We start from the raw sequence: 13,679 nt of genomic DNA, 5'->3' as shown, positions 1-13,679 counted from the left end.
ATAGCCGTCTTAGGAACCTGCATTTGTTTTATTAATAATAGTAATAATAATAATAATTATTATTATTATTATAAAATATCGTTATGATTATGCATTTTTCAATAATATAATAATAATCTTCCTCATAATAAACAGCTGTATTTTGTTGTTTATTATACACAAATTAGGTTTAGTAGCCTACAATTGAGAAAATACACACTTTTTGAGTTTCAGTGTTTATGTCATTTTACGGTCATTAACAAAGTAAATGCATGAGAACACCAGCCAGGAAGTATTCGTGTTGTATGTCGAAACATAGCCTAAAGTAATGTATTTGCTACTTTAAGCGACATGGCAAAGTAACTCCTCCTTCCGCTTGAACATCCGTAATGACTCCTCAGTCATAATTTGGCGTGTGTGTGTGTGTGTGTGTGTGTGTGTGTGTGTGTGTGTGTGTGTGTGTGTGTGTGTGTGTGTGTGTGTGTGTGCGTGTGCGTGCGTGTAGAGGGAAGACAATGCTGCGGTTCTTTGCAGTCTGCGCGTCATCGGAATCCCGCTAGTGCGTCATCAGGCGGGTATTCTTTAAACTCGCAACACGATTGGCCACGTTGTGGAAAGCTCCCCACCCCGGGCCGCCTTGTATGGAAACATCCTTCTGACGTCATGGTTAAACTCAATGATACCGTCTATAAATGTCTTAGGGCGATCAGAACAGAGGGATAGCTCCTCATTTCAAAAGAGCAGCGATGAGAACAACATCTCTCTTTGGATTATAGACTGTTTCAAACTCTGAGAAAGAACATTACAGGTAAGAACTTTATAATTGTTCTAAAATGTTTATGGCATGCACACACATATACTAATGCAATCATTTTAAACATGTAATATAAACGATTTTATGTGAAAATAGCAACGCACAGTTGACTTTTGATATACAGGTGTACAGAATCTCCTGTAACAGATATTGTCTATGTTATTACTGACATACACACCTGTTCAATACAGAGCAATCCAATCAAAACACCTGCCTGCAAAATGCATGAAAAAGCAAGTCTATAATCCTGAACATTTTAACTAATCAGTGTTTTTCCCCTTCCTATCTCTAACCTGCACACCTGACAGGCAGTTCTCCAACGACGAATCAAAGAGAGTTAACTGAGAATCTCCCGGAGACACACACAGCCATGACCTGCGTCCACCCCCAGCACACCCCCCTGCCCTACCCTGACAACCCCCTCTGCAGCCCAGAGTTTGAGAGTTTGGACTTCAGCTCCCGACTGTCCGTGGACATGAGGTGCCATCCCTCCCCGCCGCCCCAGCCAGGACTGGGCTTCCTTGCGGGGCCCTTCTCGGGTGACGTCGATGCCTACTCATGCCAGATCACCACCACCGCCCCCGCAGCAGCCCCCGCCGGCCAGGAGTCCCCTTTCCGTCTGGACGACCTGCAGGTGTACGGCTGCTACCCCGGCTCCTTCACGCTGAGCTACCTAGACGAGGCCCCCTCCCCCGGGGGCTCTGAGTACTTCGGCAGCTCGGCCTCCGTCCCGTCCCCTTCCACCCCTGGGCTGCACGCACAGCCCCTCTCTGCTTGGGATTCCTCAGCCTTCGGTCCTTACACCCCCTCCCCTGGATACTGGGCTGCGGCCGAGGAAATGCAAGCGCCCCACTGCGCCCCGTTGTACTTCACCTTCGGCCCCGAGGCCACGGAGGACCTGTCGCGCTTTGCTGCCCTGCAGCCTCGGCTGGCGGAGCCGGAGTCCTTCCCCCAGCAGCAGCAGCAGCAGCAGCAGCAGCAGCAGCAGCAGCAGCACCCTTCTGCCTTTCCCTACCCCCCCATGGCCTACCAGCAGCCCGGACCCCTAGGAGTGAGCAGTGACCCGCTGGAAGACAACCTGTCGCCCAAGGCTGGAAGCCACAGCGGGAACGAGGGGCAGTGCGCCGTGTGCGGCGACCACGCCTCCTGCCAGCATTACGGCGTCCGCACCTGTGAGGGATGCAAGGGATTCTTCAAGGTAAACACCTCCTTACATCACAGGCCTACTGCCCCTCCAAACGGGACGGGGCGTGTTCAGAAAGGGATCATATTCATAATCATAATAACAATAATAATAGTGGTGATAACGTTTGTATCTATGTTTATGCAGCGCACTGTACAAAAGAAGTCCAAGTACGTCTGTCTCGCAAACAAGGACTGTCCCGTGGATAAGCGGCGAAGAAATCGTTGCCAATTCTGTCGTTTCCAAAAATGCTTGGCGGTTGGCATGGTGAAAGAAGGTGTGTTTCCATCCTTGCTCTTATCATTATTCATTCATTATTCAGTTGGTTGAGCATTGATGTGACTGTGTACCTGCAGTTGCTGGGATTGCAATAGAATGTAAATGTAAAGTGGGACTTTTTAAATGTAACTCTTAATGTCTCTGTTTCTCTCAGTGGTGAGGACAGACAGCCTCAAAGGACGAAGAGGCCGCCTGCCTTCAAAGCCTAAAGCCACATCGGACCTGTCGACCGCTGAAGCTCCGGTTAAAATGATTGCTTCTCTTGTCAAAGCACACGTAGACTCAAACCCAGTCATCGGAAACCTGGATTACTCCAAGGTGAGAAAAACTGTGTATTCTTACTCAACATAGGTCACATACGTTTCATTACATGGTCTGAGTGTGCACTGACCGACCGTCCCGTGTCTGCTCCATTAGTACCAGGACGAGGTGGGCACCCAATCCCAGAAGGAGGACGCTAGTGACATCCGGCAGTTCTACGAGCTGCTGACGGCGTCGATGGAGGTCATCAGGAGGTGGGCGGAGACCATCCCGGGCTTCTCCGCCTTCTGCCCCGAGGACCGGGAGCTGCTGCTGGAGTCGGCCTTCGTGGAGCTCTTCATCCTGCGGCTGGCCTACCGGTGGGTGGCAATTGGAAATCTAACGTTTAACATTCATCGATTTCTTTGATTATTGAATGCATCGTCATTAATAAATGGAGATACTGATACTGGGATCTTTTTGTTTGAAAAAAAATGACAGATCTAATCCAGACACCGAAGAACTTGTCTTCTGCAATGGCCGTGTGCTGCACAAGAAACAATGTGTAGCAGGATTCGGGGATTGGATTGACTCCATCTTGGGGTTTTCTCAAAGCCTCCATCGCATGAATCTGGACGTTTCCTCCTTCTCCTGCCTTACGACGTTGGTTATAATTAGTGGTAAGCTTTTGGACTATTATTATAGATTATCAAGTAGATCCTTTTATGCATTAGCCTACAATCAGCTAGATTGTGTTATATATTAGCATTCATCAGCGACACTGGGCTTTACTGTAGTATCTTCTTTAACATTGCTCATGATTTAGAACGTGATCGGACCATGCGTTGAATGTGAACATGAGCTCATGGTCACACCACTCATTCCTTCTCTTCCCTCTCGACAGACCGGCACGGCCTGAAGGAGCCGTCACGCGTGGAGGACTTGCAGAATCAGCTGATCGCCTGCCTGAGGGATCACGTCTCTGCCTGCACCTCTGAATCATTCCCGGCCAACTTCTTGTCGAAGCTCCTTGGCAAGCTTCCAGAGCTTCGGACTCTGTGCACGCAGGGCCTCCAGCGCATCTTCTACCTCAAGCTGGAAAATCTCGTGGCACCACCGCCTCTGGTGGACAAGATCTTCATGGAAACCTTTCCGTTTTGAAAAAACGTTCCGTGTTGAAAAACCTTACCGTCTGCTGGCTGTGATTTCCTTCCAAATTTGACAATCGAGAGGAAGAAAGAGAAACTGCACGTGCTTAGCACACATGGAGAAGGTCTATTTGTGTCATAAATATCTGAGTCTGGTAACATTTATGTTCTTTTCATCCCATTAACACGTGTGCAACATACAATTGGTGTATGCACATTTCAAAAGTGTTGTCTCTTGGGTTAGATTGGTAAAGACACAAAATGATATATTTTCAGATATTTACTGATAAATGGTGCAGTTGTCAAGTTGTAGCGGTAGACTGACCCCCATGTAGACCAAAGGGAAAGCGTTTACATTTGCAGCACAAGGTGATTGGAGTGGACGCTTAACCGTGTTTGGAAAGGGAGAAAAAAGCTTAACTGTTTGAGTTTTTTGAGTTTTCAGTACAACAGATGGATAGTACATAACATGTACTGCTCCATTCTCTCCACGGTGTCTGGACACGAGGTTCTGCCAGCTTTACTGGGACTCTGGGTACGGACATTATGAGTAGCTCAGGACTCAGCTGTTTTCTATTTGGGAAAGGTGGTTTATATTCTCTGCTAAACACCCTGGCCACTCCCTTGCCAACATGCACTCTTTTTGTGAGTGAAGTTTATGACATGAAATGTTTGTTGAGTGGTGATAAAGAAATCAGGATGGTATTCTATTGTCAGTCATCACTAGTACACGATGCAAATGTTTGACAGGTTTTCAAGAAGCAGCTATGCATACTTTACAGCTTTGAATATTAAGTCTTATGCACAGACTTCCATTTTAAATTGGAAGGCTAATATCTGTTAACAGTGCACATTGCTGTTATTATGTATTGATTCAACTTTGTTTCGGGCATTCTATTTGTACATTCTAGAGACATGTTATGTTACATTTGTATTTTAGAATAAATAAATAATTTTACTTAACTTGTAAGTATATTTTATTTATGAACAGGTGGCATGCACATACAATATGGCCGGATTGAAACAGTTTGGAATTATACACTTTTAATGCTTTATGTATTTTAGAGTGAATCCGAAGCTGAATCCAGCCAGCACTTGCTCATCATCATTGTTGTGTTTCAAGACAAGAAGTATACCAAAGAATCCTGATCCATGGACTGTTGAGTTGTTGTATGTAATACCCAACATAGATGCCATCATGTGGGACCACACTATTCACTCCTCCAGACACCCCCTCGCCACTACCATCCAGCTATGCACTGCACTCTTTTTAGATACCTATGGAATTCCCTCTGCAGTCTCATGTAACACAGACTACTTGATGATTGTACTGTAGCGCCCCATCACGCGCTGGTGTACGACAAAATGCAAGCAGCAAATCTCACACTGCGTGAACGTTAAAAGGAGGGCTCTATAAGTCAAGGCTGTAAAAAAGTATTTATAGATTGTACAGACAGGTGCACATGCTGATATGGAGACCAGTCATTTCTATGGCAGCGATTTTTCTCCAAAACCGACCATCCATCCCCCAATTCAGTATTTGTTTTTCATGATGTACATGGACTTTGAGGATAAAACATATTGTATTCATGATACAAGTAGAAAGGTGCGTTAACTAATATCTAACCACATCTAAAAGCAGTTAACAGTGTTTTGCCTGCACAGGTAAATAAGTTGTAAATAATACAACAATTCAAGGAAATAATTAATTCCTAGATTTTGGCTTGAATACCACTTTTTGAGTAGATCCATATGTCATATATCATGTGTTTACAAATCATGATATTTAAGCAGATCCATGTAAAACGATCTGTGTAATATTAAGTGAATAGGTGAAAAGTGTGATATGAGATTTTGTAACTAAACTGATACAACTTGTACCAGCCTAGTTACAACACATTATATCTTATAATCGCTTTCACTTCAAATATAGATTTACAATCCCTGTTAATGCATTACATACACTGTACGAGTAGCTGGTTATTTTAACTAAACGACAGAATTTTTCTTTTGTCAAGATCACCCAAAACTACCGATATGAGCGTTTCATGTAGAGCGCCCCCTATCGACTGGTCGAAGAAAGCAGGTCAACTATGCCTGAACAAAACGGATTGGCTGGATTTGTATTATTCTCAATGTAAAATCGAACATTTAAAGACAATTTCGGCATTAAAATGCATTTTGATAACATTTTCTGGCGAGAAACTTGCATTTTATCTTCATGATCTTCATTGAGTGAACTTACCAGTATTTAATGCTTGTTTTGTAAGTTAGTGCAACGCAGAGCCATTAAAAGCCACCCTTGATTGCTCTGGTGCAACGTTATATATAGTTGCCATGGTGTTGGGACCCTTCTGAACCTTCTTTTTGCGTCAGAAGGTTCCTTGCTGACTGAAATGACCCGTAGGTATCTAAGAGGCAGCCATGGTGAAAGCTGTTCGAATTCCCTTCAAGCTTAGGAAAGGTGCATCAATGCTTCCTTTAGGATACTGGGAACTAATAAACTAAACACATACATTCACTCAACTTAGATTATGAAAATGAAATGCATATTTCTTGTCCCAGTTAACACCCATATGGATTGCATTGGATCATATTGACCAACACCATATTCTGTCGTTCGGGAGATAACTAGATAACTGTACCTGTACCTAACTGTACAGGGTACCCTACCACAGACAGGGTACAACAGACAGGGTACACTACCACAGACAGGCTACAACAGACAGGGTACACTGCCACAGACAGGCTACAACAGACAGGGTACACTACCACAGACAGGCTACAACAGACAGGGTACACTGCCACAGACAGGCTACAACAGACAGGGTACCCTACCACAGACAGGCTACAACAGACAGGGTACACTGCCACAGACAGGCTACAACAGACAGGGTACCCTACCACAGACAGGGTACAACAGACAGGGTACACTACCACAGACAGGCTACAACAGACAGGGTACACTGCCACAGACAGGCTACAACAGACAGGCTACAACAGACAGGGTACCCTGCCACAGACAGGCTACAACAGACAGGGTACACTGCCACAGACAGGGTACAACAGACAGGGTACCCTACCACAGACAGGGTACAACAGACAGGGTACACTGCCACAGACAGGGTACAACAGACAGGGTACACTGCCACAGACAGGCTACAACAGACAGGCTACAACAGACAGGGTACCCTGCCACAGACAGGCTACAACAGACAGGGTACACTGCCACAGACAGGGTATACAGGGTATACAGATGGAGGACATAGCAACTTATTACAGTGAGATCCAGATAGAGTAACCGGATAAAGTCACCGTCACTCTGATTACAAACGTTATGTAGGGTGATGTCAGAACAAAATGCATTTGAAGTATCCATTCAACTTGTGACAAGAATAGCGGTGCGGGTGTGGATTCCTGCAAGGAGTTAAACCTACATTTTTATATATATTTAATTTAATATATTTAATATAATAACAAATATTGTATACAAATATTGTGTAAATATATGTATTTATTTATATGGACAATATCAGACACATAAACAAAATGCGATAACAGGTGACAATTAATCGCAGAGATAGCCACAGCACCAAAGTGTCTGCTTAGCATCCATGACCGAGAATATGAGAATGTTACAATTATACAACAAGAGCGCCAGGAAGCTTTGGTTTCATTCAGGCAAAGTGCCTAGGAGGCATGCCTTCCACGAGTTGGCGGTGTGTCTCACCAACAGCGTGACAGGGAGCCTCACGACGGATCACAATACAGCACACAAAGTCCCTGCAGTGATTGCTAAATGTAGACCTAACTTCTATCTTTCTTACATTGGACATTTTTAAGGCAAACAATTTGCCTTAGATGGGTCATGACCACTGATCTTAAATCATCAGATTGCGTCCACAAATAGACTCAATAAAACGTAATCACGAGGAATCTATGGCAGTGAGGGAAGACGTGTTGGCAATGCCAACACGTGTATAACATGACAACTTGGCATGTTATAAATGGAGTCATCTTTCAGAATTCCAATAAGTTGGCAAGGTACGTCCCAGATTCATGTCACCAAGTTGTGAATCTAAAAACCTTTGTTGAAATTAATTAAAACCCCACGGACATTGACCTTGGTTAATGGAAACGAACAAAAACAATAAACACTGCCACCAAGTGGTGCACAGCAAACGGTTTTCCTTCAATACAAAAATAGTATGAGCTTCCACTGCTTAGTGCAAGTGTCTGCTTGGCATCCATGACTGAGAATATGATAATGTTACAATTACAACAAGAGTGCCAGGAAGCTTTGGTTTCATTCAGGCAAAGGGCCTAGGAGGCATGCCTTCCTCGAGTTGGTGGGGAGCCTTACGACGGATCACAATACAGCACACAAAGTCCCTGCAGTGATTGCTAAATGTAGACCTAACTTATCTTTTAAGTTAGCGTAACAAATATGAATTGATTGTGCATTATGTATTTTTGTGTGCATGAGTTACATGCATGAGGACATTTTAATATGCATGAATATATTTAACTGTTGACGTTTTTTCTTTATTTGAACATTTTACTGAGAATGCTAAAACATTTAATAAAATCTGAAAATGGACTCCACAGAACAGTCCCGTCTGGGTGATGTAGACCTACGGTGTCATGCATATTATTACATGCATATTAAACTTATGAACAATTCAAAATACAATTTGCTAAAGCCAACCATAAACAGTTACCAAATACGTTTTTTACAGATAGGCCCCTACATGTGCAAAAATTGTGCCATCAAAACATTGGACATTTTTAAGGCAAACAATTTGCCTTAGATAGGTCATGACCACCGATCTTAAATCATCAGATTGCGTCCACTAATAGACTCAATAAAACGTAATCACGAGAAATGTATGGCAGTGAGGGAAGACGTGTTGGCATGTTATAAATGGAGTCATCTTCCAGAACTCCAAAAAAGTTGGCAAGGTAGGCCTACGTCCCAGATTCATGTCACCAAGTTGTGAATCTAAAAACCTTTGTTGAAATTAGTTAAAACCCCACGGATATTGACCTTGGTTAATGGAAACTTAACAAAAACAATAAACACTGCCACCAAGTGGTGCACAGCAAACGGTTTTCCAAAATTACATACTTAGTTACCAAGCGGGTAGCTTTGAATGTTGAGTCCCGTTTAGACTGTTAGTTTGTTTGCCTTTGTGTGTGCGTGTGTTGTAGAGAGAATGGGAGAAGGACGTTTGTGTGAGGTGGACATTTCCTGGTCACCACAAACCCAAATCTTCTCAGCTGTTACCGTCATATGCTGCACTCTCTTCTGTATGATTTACTGATGAAGCATCCCACTTTCCTTTACCTTTTTCCACAACATTTGGCACATTATATGGGTCACTTCTTATATCTTCATTAACCAGGTAAATGCGTAATCAAGTGACGACTGATAGTAATGTAAATGCTAAATGCCCCAATACCTGTTGATACACTACAACAATGCAAAGTATAGGCTCTTAACCTTGCAGTGCACATATCATGCAAGACTTGATTTCTCAATTTCTTTCCAAAAAAACCCTCCAGAAAGTGCCATTTAACGGTTTAATTCTCCAAGCCCCCCCCCCCCCCACATAACAAATCACAATTGAACCCCTGGGAACGTATATATTTAAAAAAAATCCACAAAATAAGGGCCTCCTTATAATATGTCACCTTTAAGATATAAAATAGACAAATGGTTCAATAGCATCTATAGCTCCAGATCAACGGGCCAGGGAAGTGTCTTGGGCGCCCTTAACCCAGCGCTGAGGTTGTCCTCATGAGTGAAGCCGTCCATCACCTCTGGTCTGTGAAAACAAAACACAGACGCCTTGTAAGAATAAGAACGCCATTTGAAACGGAATGGGGAGGTGAGCCACTTACTGTAAGAAGGAGGTGGAGGCGGTCCCCCACACAAAGGGAACGGCAGCGTCGTCGGCTTCTGCAAGAGGCAAAGCGGGGCGGAATCAAAATGATGGTCAGTCATCACAAGATCAGCCCACACAATATCCACAAGCAGCCACTCAAATAATTAGGAAGACGGACGGTGGATCTGGTTCACTACCAAACAACCGAAGGCCAGCCCTGAAGAGGCTTTTCCATCAAAAGGATTACGGAGCAGTTGTGGAGGACCCAGGCCACATTTATAAAGGTCTCCCCGCACTAAAATGTTATGGAAACAGGGAGGAAATGTACATACGCATCTATCACCGCCAACGTCGTGATTTATATATATATATATATATATATATATATATATTTTTTTTTTTAAATCCATTCGGAAAAGACTGCGCAGTTCTACGCATCCTTTCACCCAGGGGTAAAGGTCCCGCAAAAGTTTTACAAACTGCAATCTCCGGAGACAACAGGAAGTTGGTGGCAGTAATGCATCATATCGGGTGGCAAACTGCCAATTAGCCCAAAAGTATAACACTAACTTTGGATACCTAATGCACATCGCGCATATCACTTCAAATTTATTTATACATTTTAGAAAAAGCACCCATTATGAATTAAGGAAATATGTTCACACTACAACCCTTTCAAATTACAATCCTTGGCCAGACCAACTGTTCCACTTAAGTTTCATTAATTAGCCTGACACACATGTAGGCCTATATTCAATTGGCTTATAGGCTATAGTAATTAATTATCCTATTGGCACAAGGCCTGTAATATTGTTCTCTACTTCAGTAAGATACACTTCTATTATACAGTTTGCAAATCTTCATCCTGTGTAACGATAGGTCAGAAAAGGCTCCTTATATACTAGGAATATTCATTGATTAATTAGCATTGACCTTTTAAGGACTGTTATGGGACAATCTTGGGAGGAGCATGGCGCTCTTGCACGCATGCAAAATTGAACACATTGGTATTTATAACGAGAAGATAGATCTGAATATTTTTGTGCACATGCAGATTCTGAGGTTTGGGCAATGTTTAAGGGAGGCCCCTGATCATTAACAAAATGACAATAACCGTGACCACAAAATATCATTATCTCTCTACCAACATTTATACACAGATTTATACACATAGTCAATAGGCATAAACAAGTGTGGTCCCTTCTGGTCATCAAAAATACATTGATTGTGGCAGTTCAATAAGTCACTTTTTTCTGATATCGTCACGTGATCTAGGATACCAGTTTCTGCTCCCTGCATTAAAAAAGTGACCCTTTCTGTAAAGGGATCCCAATGTTCCTTGGATTCAAAAAGGAGACCAACAGTATATGGCTCCCATTCGTCACTCAATAATAAAAAGTGACCCTTACAGTATGTCTACATACACTAATTATTAATCAATGATGAATGACCGTAGTGAAAGCCTAAACACTCAAGGTTTGAGATTAATTTGATTGTAACCTTCTTCCCAATCCTCGTCGGTGCGGGGGTTGGTCCATGCGCTCACAGGGACCTGCCATTTCCGCTGCACTGCTGCATTAGATGCTGTGAACCAAACGGTTTACAAATAAAGCCCGTCAAAGTTTGCATTAAAATCCAGAAATATGCAGGTTTCATATCTTTTCACCTTCTGAAAAAAAATACTTAGGTTGTATCAGCGATTCTAGGCCGAGACAAATCACATTCATCTGATCTTTCCTCACGATCCGCTAGCTGCCCGCCCCATATGAAGGCCGTCAAAAAAACGCGTCTCTGTAGGCAGCCTGTGCTCCGAGATCGTACACAAAAACAAATGGTACTACCAACCACTCAAAACCAAAATAAATAGTATTCCAACCAAATCACCGACAAGGGGTGGGTTAGTGCTGGGCGGTATACCGGTTCACACCAAATACCGGTGTGTATTTTTGTTCTAATATGAATTTTTAATATACCACCATACCGCTATTTAATTACACAACGTTTGGAATGCTGCGCCGCTCGACTGGACCCTTTTTGATGTTGCGCTTCTAAACACGCATGGTACGATCACTTACTTGATGTTTTGATTGAAGATCGGCAGGTTGTAGTGGGTTTCAAAGTAACAAACCAACTCAAAGCCGATACACGCATCCAAAACTATTCGTCCAAAACCAAATCAACGTCACTTATTTGCTTCAAATACTTTTTCTTTTCAAAACTTGGGAATTTATACGGTGCGGTACAGAGCGGTTGAAAACAATGTTGGCTTCTCCTGTGGCTGCCTTGCGCACCTGTGTTATATTTAAGCAATAGATCACAACAGGCTCATTATATCACAGTTAAGGGGCTTCGACCCCTTAACTGTGGTATAATGAGAACATTTCACTGACTGAAGTGATCTATTGCTTTTATAAAACGTTACGCAAGTATAGCGAAATGAAAGTCATAGACACCCTCAATTTTGAAAAAGTGAGAAAGTCGGAAAAGCTTTACAAATACAAAAAAGTAGTCCCTTAAGAAGGCCTGCAAAGTGTATGGCGGTTGGTCTGAGTGATACTGAACTATGTAAACGGGCGTCATAGCTGTGTATACACTCAACAGTTGGGAACCAATCAGATCACTTGATTTAAGCCACCCGTTTTATAATACTTAATATTACATTGGAAGTTATGTTTTAAACCCCACCATGCACGCAAGTGTAAACGCCAGCAGCATAGCTGCATGACTGCTTTCAGCACACATTTATAAAAAAATAATAATAATCGTTTAGATTAATCGACTAATCGAAAGATTAGTTATCAAATTAGTCCTTAGTGGCAGCACTAGTGAATACCTGATTATGCATGAAAAAAAAATACAGTCATAATTTAGAAAAATACCGTGATATCAATTTGTGGTCATACCGCCCAGCACTGGGGGGGGGGGGGGGGGGGGGGGTGTTGTGAGGTTTTGCACACAATAGTTTTTACTGGATGCACGAAACACGGAAGGAAGGAAGGGGAGGGTGCCGGCTCAATTTGTTTGAGATCTCGCTTCAAATACCAACAGAAGTGACGTCACCCAACATCGCTGATACAACCTTTAATGTAAGTCGCTTTGGATAAAAGCATCTGCTCAATACCCTAAATGTAAAAATGTAATCCAGGTGTCCATCATGCAACACGACTTACCTTCAACTAAGCTGACAGACTTCCGGTCTACACATGTGGCAATGTGGAGACTCAGCTCGTGCTTCAGAATCAGATGTCGAGCGTTAAATGGGCACGTTTTCAATTCACTTGCCAGTTTGGGATGATTCTGCAAGAGTGAAAAATGTACATTGACAACGAACCCAAGGTATACATGTCTGACAGTAATCATATTTTATTCCTTTAAGATACCTTTCTGCATTTGATCAGATGGTAAGGGAAACGGCAGGCACGGATCTGGTGATTTGTGTCAAAAGGACATTGCAGAATTTTCTCCGGGTCACAGTCCTCTTTCTCTTCTACAAAAAAAGAAGCCATTGAACAGGGAGGGAAGGTAAAACCTACGCCATCTAGTGGTAGTGCTGATCGATTTACACAAGAGAAACAAAAAGAAAGACAGATTGAGAGAGATTGCGTAAAATCTGGTCAACTAGGTCGTAATAATTTAATTATTATCGTTTAATTGTCGTCAAAACAATCGCAAAATAAAGTAAACAAATAGTTTAAAATAGTTACACACATACCCATCTCTTCGTTGGCGTAGGGCTGAACATTTTCCGGAGCCCATTTGCAAGGACTTGCGGTGGATCCAAATGTATAGGTGTTGGAAGACGACATTTTGCACAAACAACTGGCCAATCTGGAGTTTCACCTCTGGGTCGAGTCTGTAATTTTTTTTAAAATGTTATTTAAAAACAAACAAAAAAACATGTGCTAAAGTTTCTCGGAACGGGATACCAGCAATGGTTTAAAATTGAGCTAGCATTTACCGTAACACATCCAAATAAACCCTGGTTCATGCAGAGAAAATCACAAATCACCGCTTCTCGATGCCGACAAAACGGACAAAGGTCTTTGCGAGAGAAGCAAGCTACAGCGTCGGGAGCACACGGCGGAAGACGACCTTGAGAAGCGCTCGGTTTTTATTACTCACACGTGAAGACAATGGCCGATCACGGG

General features: G+C 42.8%; 2 protein-coding genes across 2 annotated transcripts; one reads left to right on the top strand and one right to left on the bottom strand.

Moving 5' to 3' along the window:
- Window positions 1-704: 704 nt before the first annotated feature.
- nr4a1 (nuclear receptor subfamily 4, group A, member 1) lies at window positions 705-4,600 on the top strand. The gene is made up of 7 exons (XM_084480213.1): window positions 705-787; window positions 1,102-1,991; window positions 2,124-2,253; window positions 2,410-2,573; window positions 2,673-2,875; window positions 2,997-3,175; window positions 3,400-4,600. The coding sequence occupies exons 2-7, from the start codon at window positions 1,164-1,166 to the stop codon at window positions 3,654-3,656; spliced, it is 1,761 nt and encodes a 586-aa protein (XP_084336339.1). The 5' UTR covers window positions 705-787; window positions 1,102-1,163; the 3' UTR covers window positions 3,657-4,600.
- Window positions 4,601-7,223: 2,623 nt separating this feature from the next.
- gtsf1 (gametocyte specific factor 1) lies at window positions 7,224-13,337 on the bottom strand (the record flags this gene model as incomplete). Its single annotated transcript, XM_084480243.1, has 6 exons — window positions 7,224-9,471; window positions 9,548-9,605; window positions 11,032-11,115; window positions 12,702-12,828; window positions 12,912-13,018; window positions 13,244-13,337. The coding sequence occupies 6 exons, from the start codon at window positions 13,335-13,337 to the stop codon at window positions 9,375-9,377; spliced, it is 567 nt and encodes a 188-aa protein (XP_084336369.1). The 3' UTR covers window positions 7,224-9,374.
- Between the last annotated feature and the right edge of the window lie 342 nt (window positions 13,338-13,679).

The sequence above is a fragment of the Micromesistius poutassou genome, assembly GCF_964030765.1.
Source record: "Micromesistius poutassou genome assembly, chromosome: 15".
Lineage (NCBI taxonomy): Eukaryota > Metazoa > Chordata > Actinopteri > Gadiformes > Gadidae > Micromesistius > Micromesistius poutassou.
The sequence above is the reverse complement of the archived record's forward strand: the minus strand, read 5'-3'. Positions and strand labels throughout refer to the sequence as shown.

Bases quoted from the DNA above. Each gene is read 5' to 3' on its own strand.
- nr4a1 (XM_084480213.1), top strand. From the start codon at position 1,164: ATGACCTGCGTCCACCCCCAGCACACCCCCCTGCCCTACCCTGACAAC. The intron at 1,992-2,123 runs GTAAACACCTCC...ATGTTTATGCAG, and splicing joins GATGCAAGGGATTCTTCAAG to CGCACTGTACAAAAGAAGTC. The intron at 2,254-2,409 runs GTGTGTTTCCAT...TGTTTCTCTCAG, and splicing joins GGTTGGCATGGTGAAAGAAG to TGGTGAGGACAGACAGCCTC.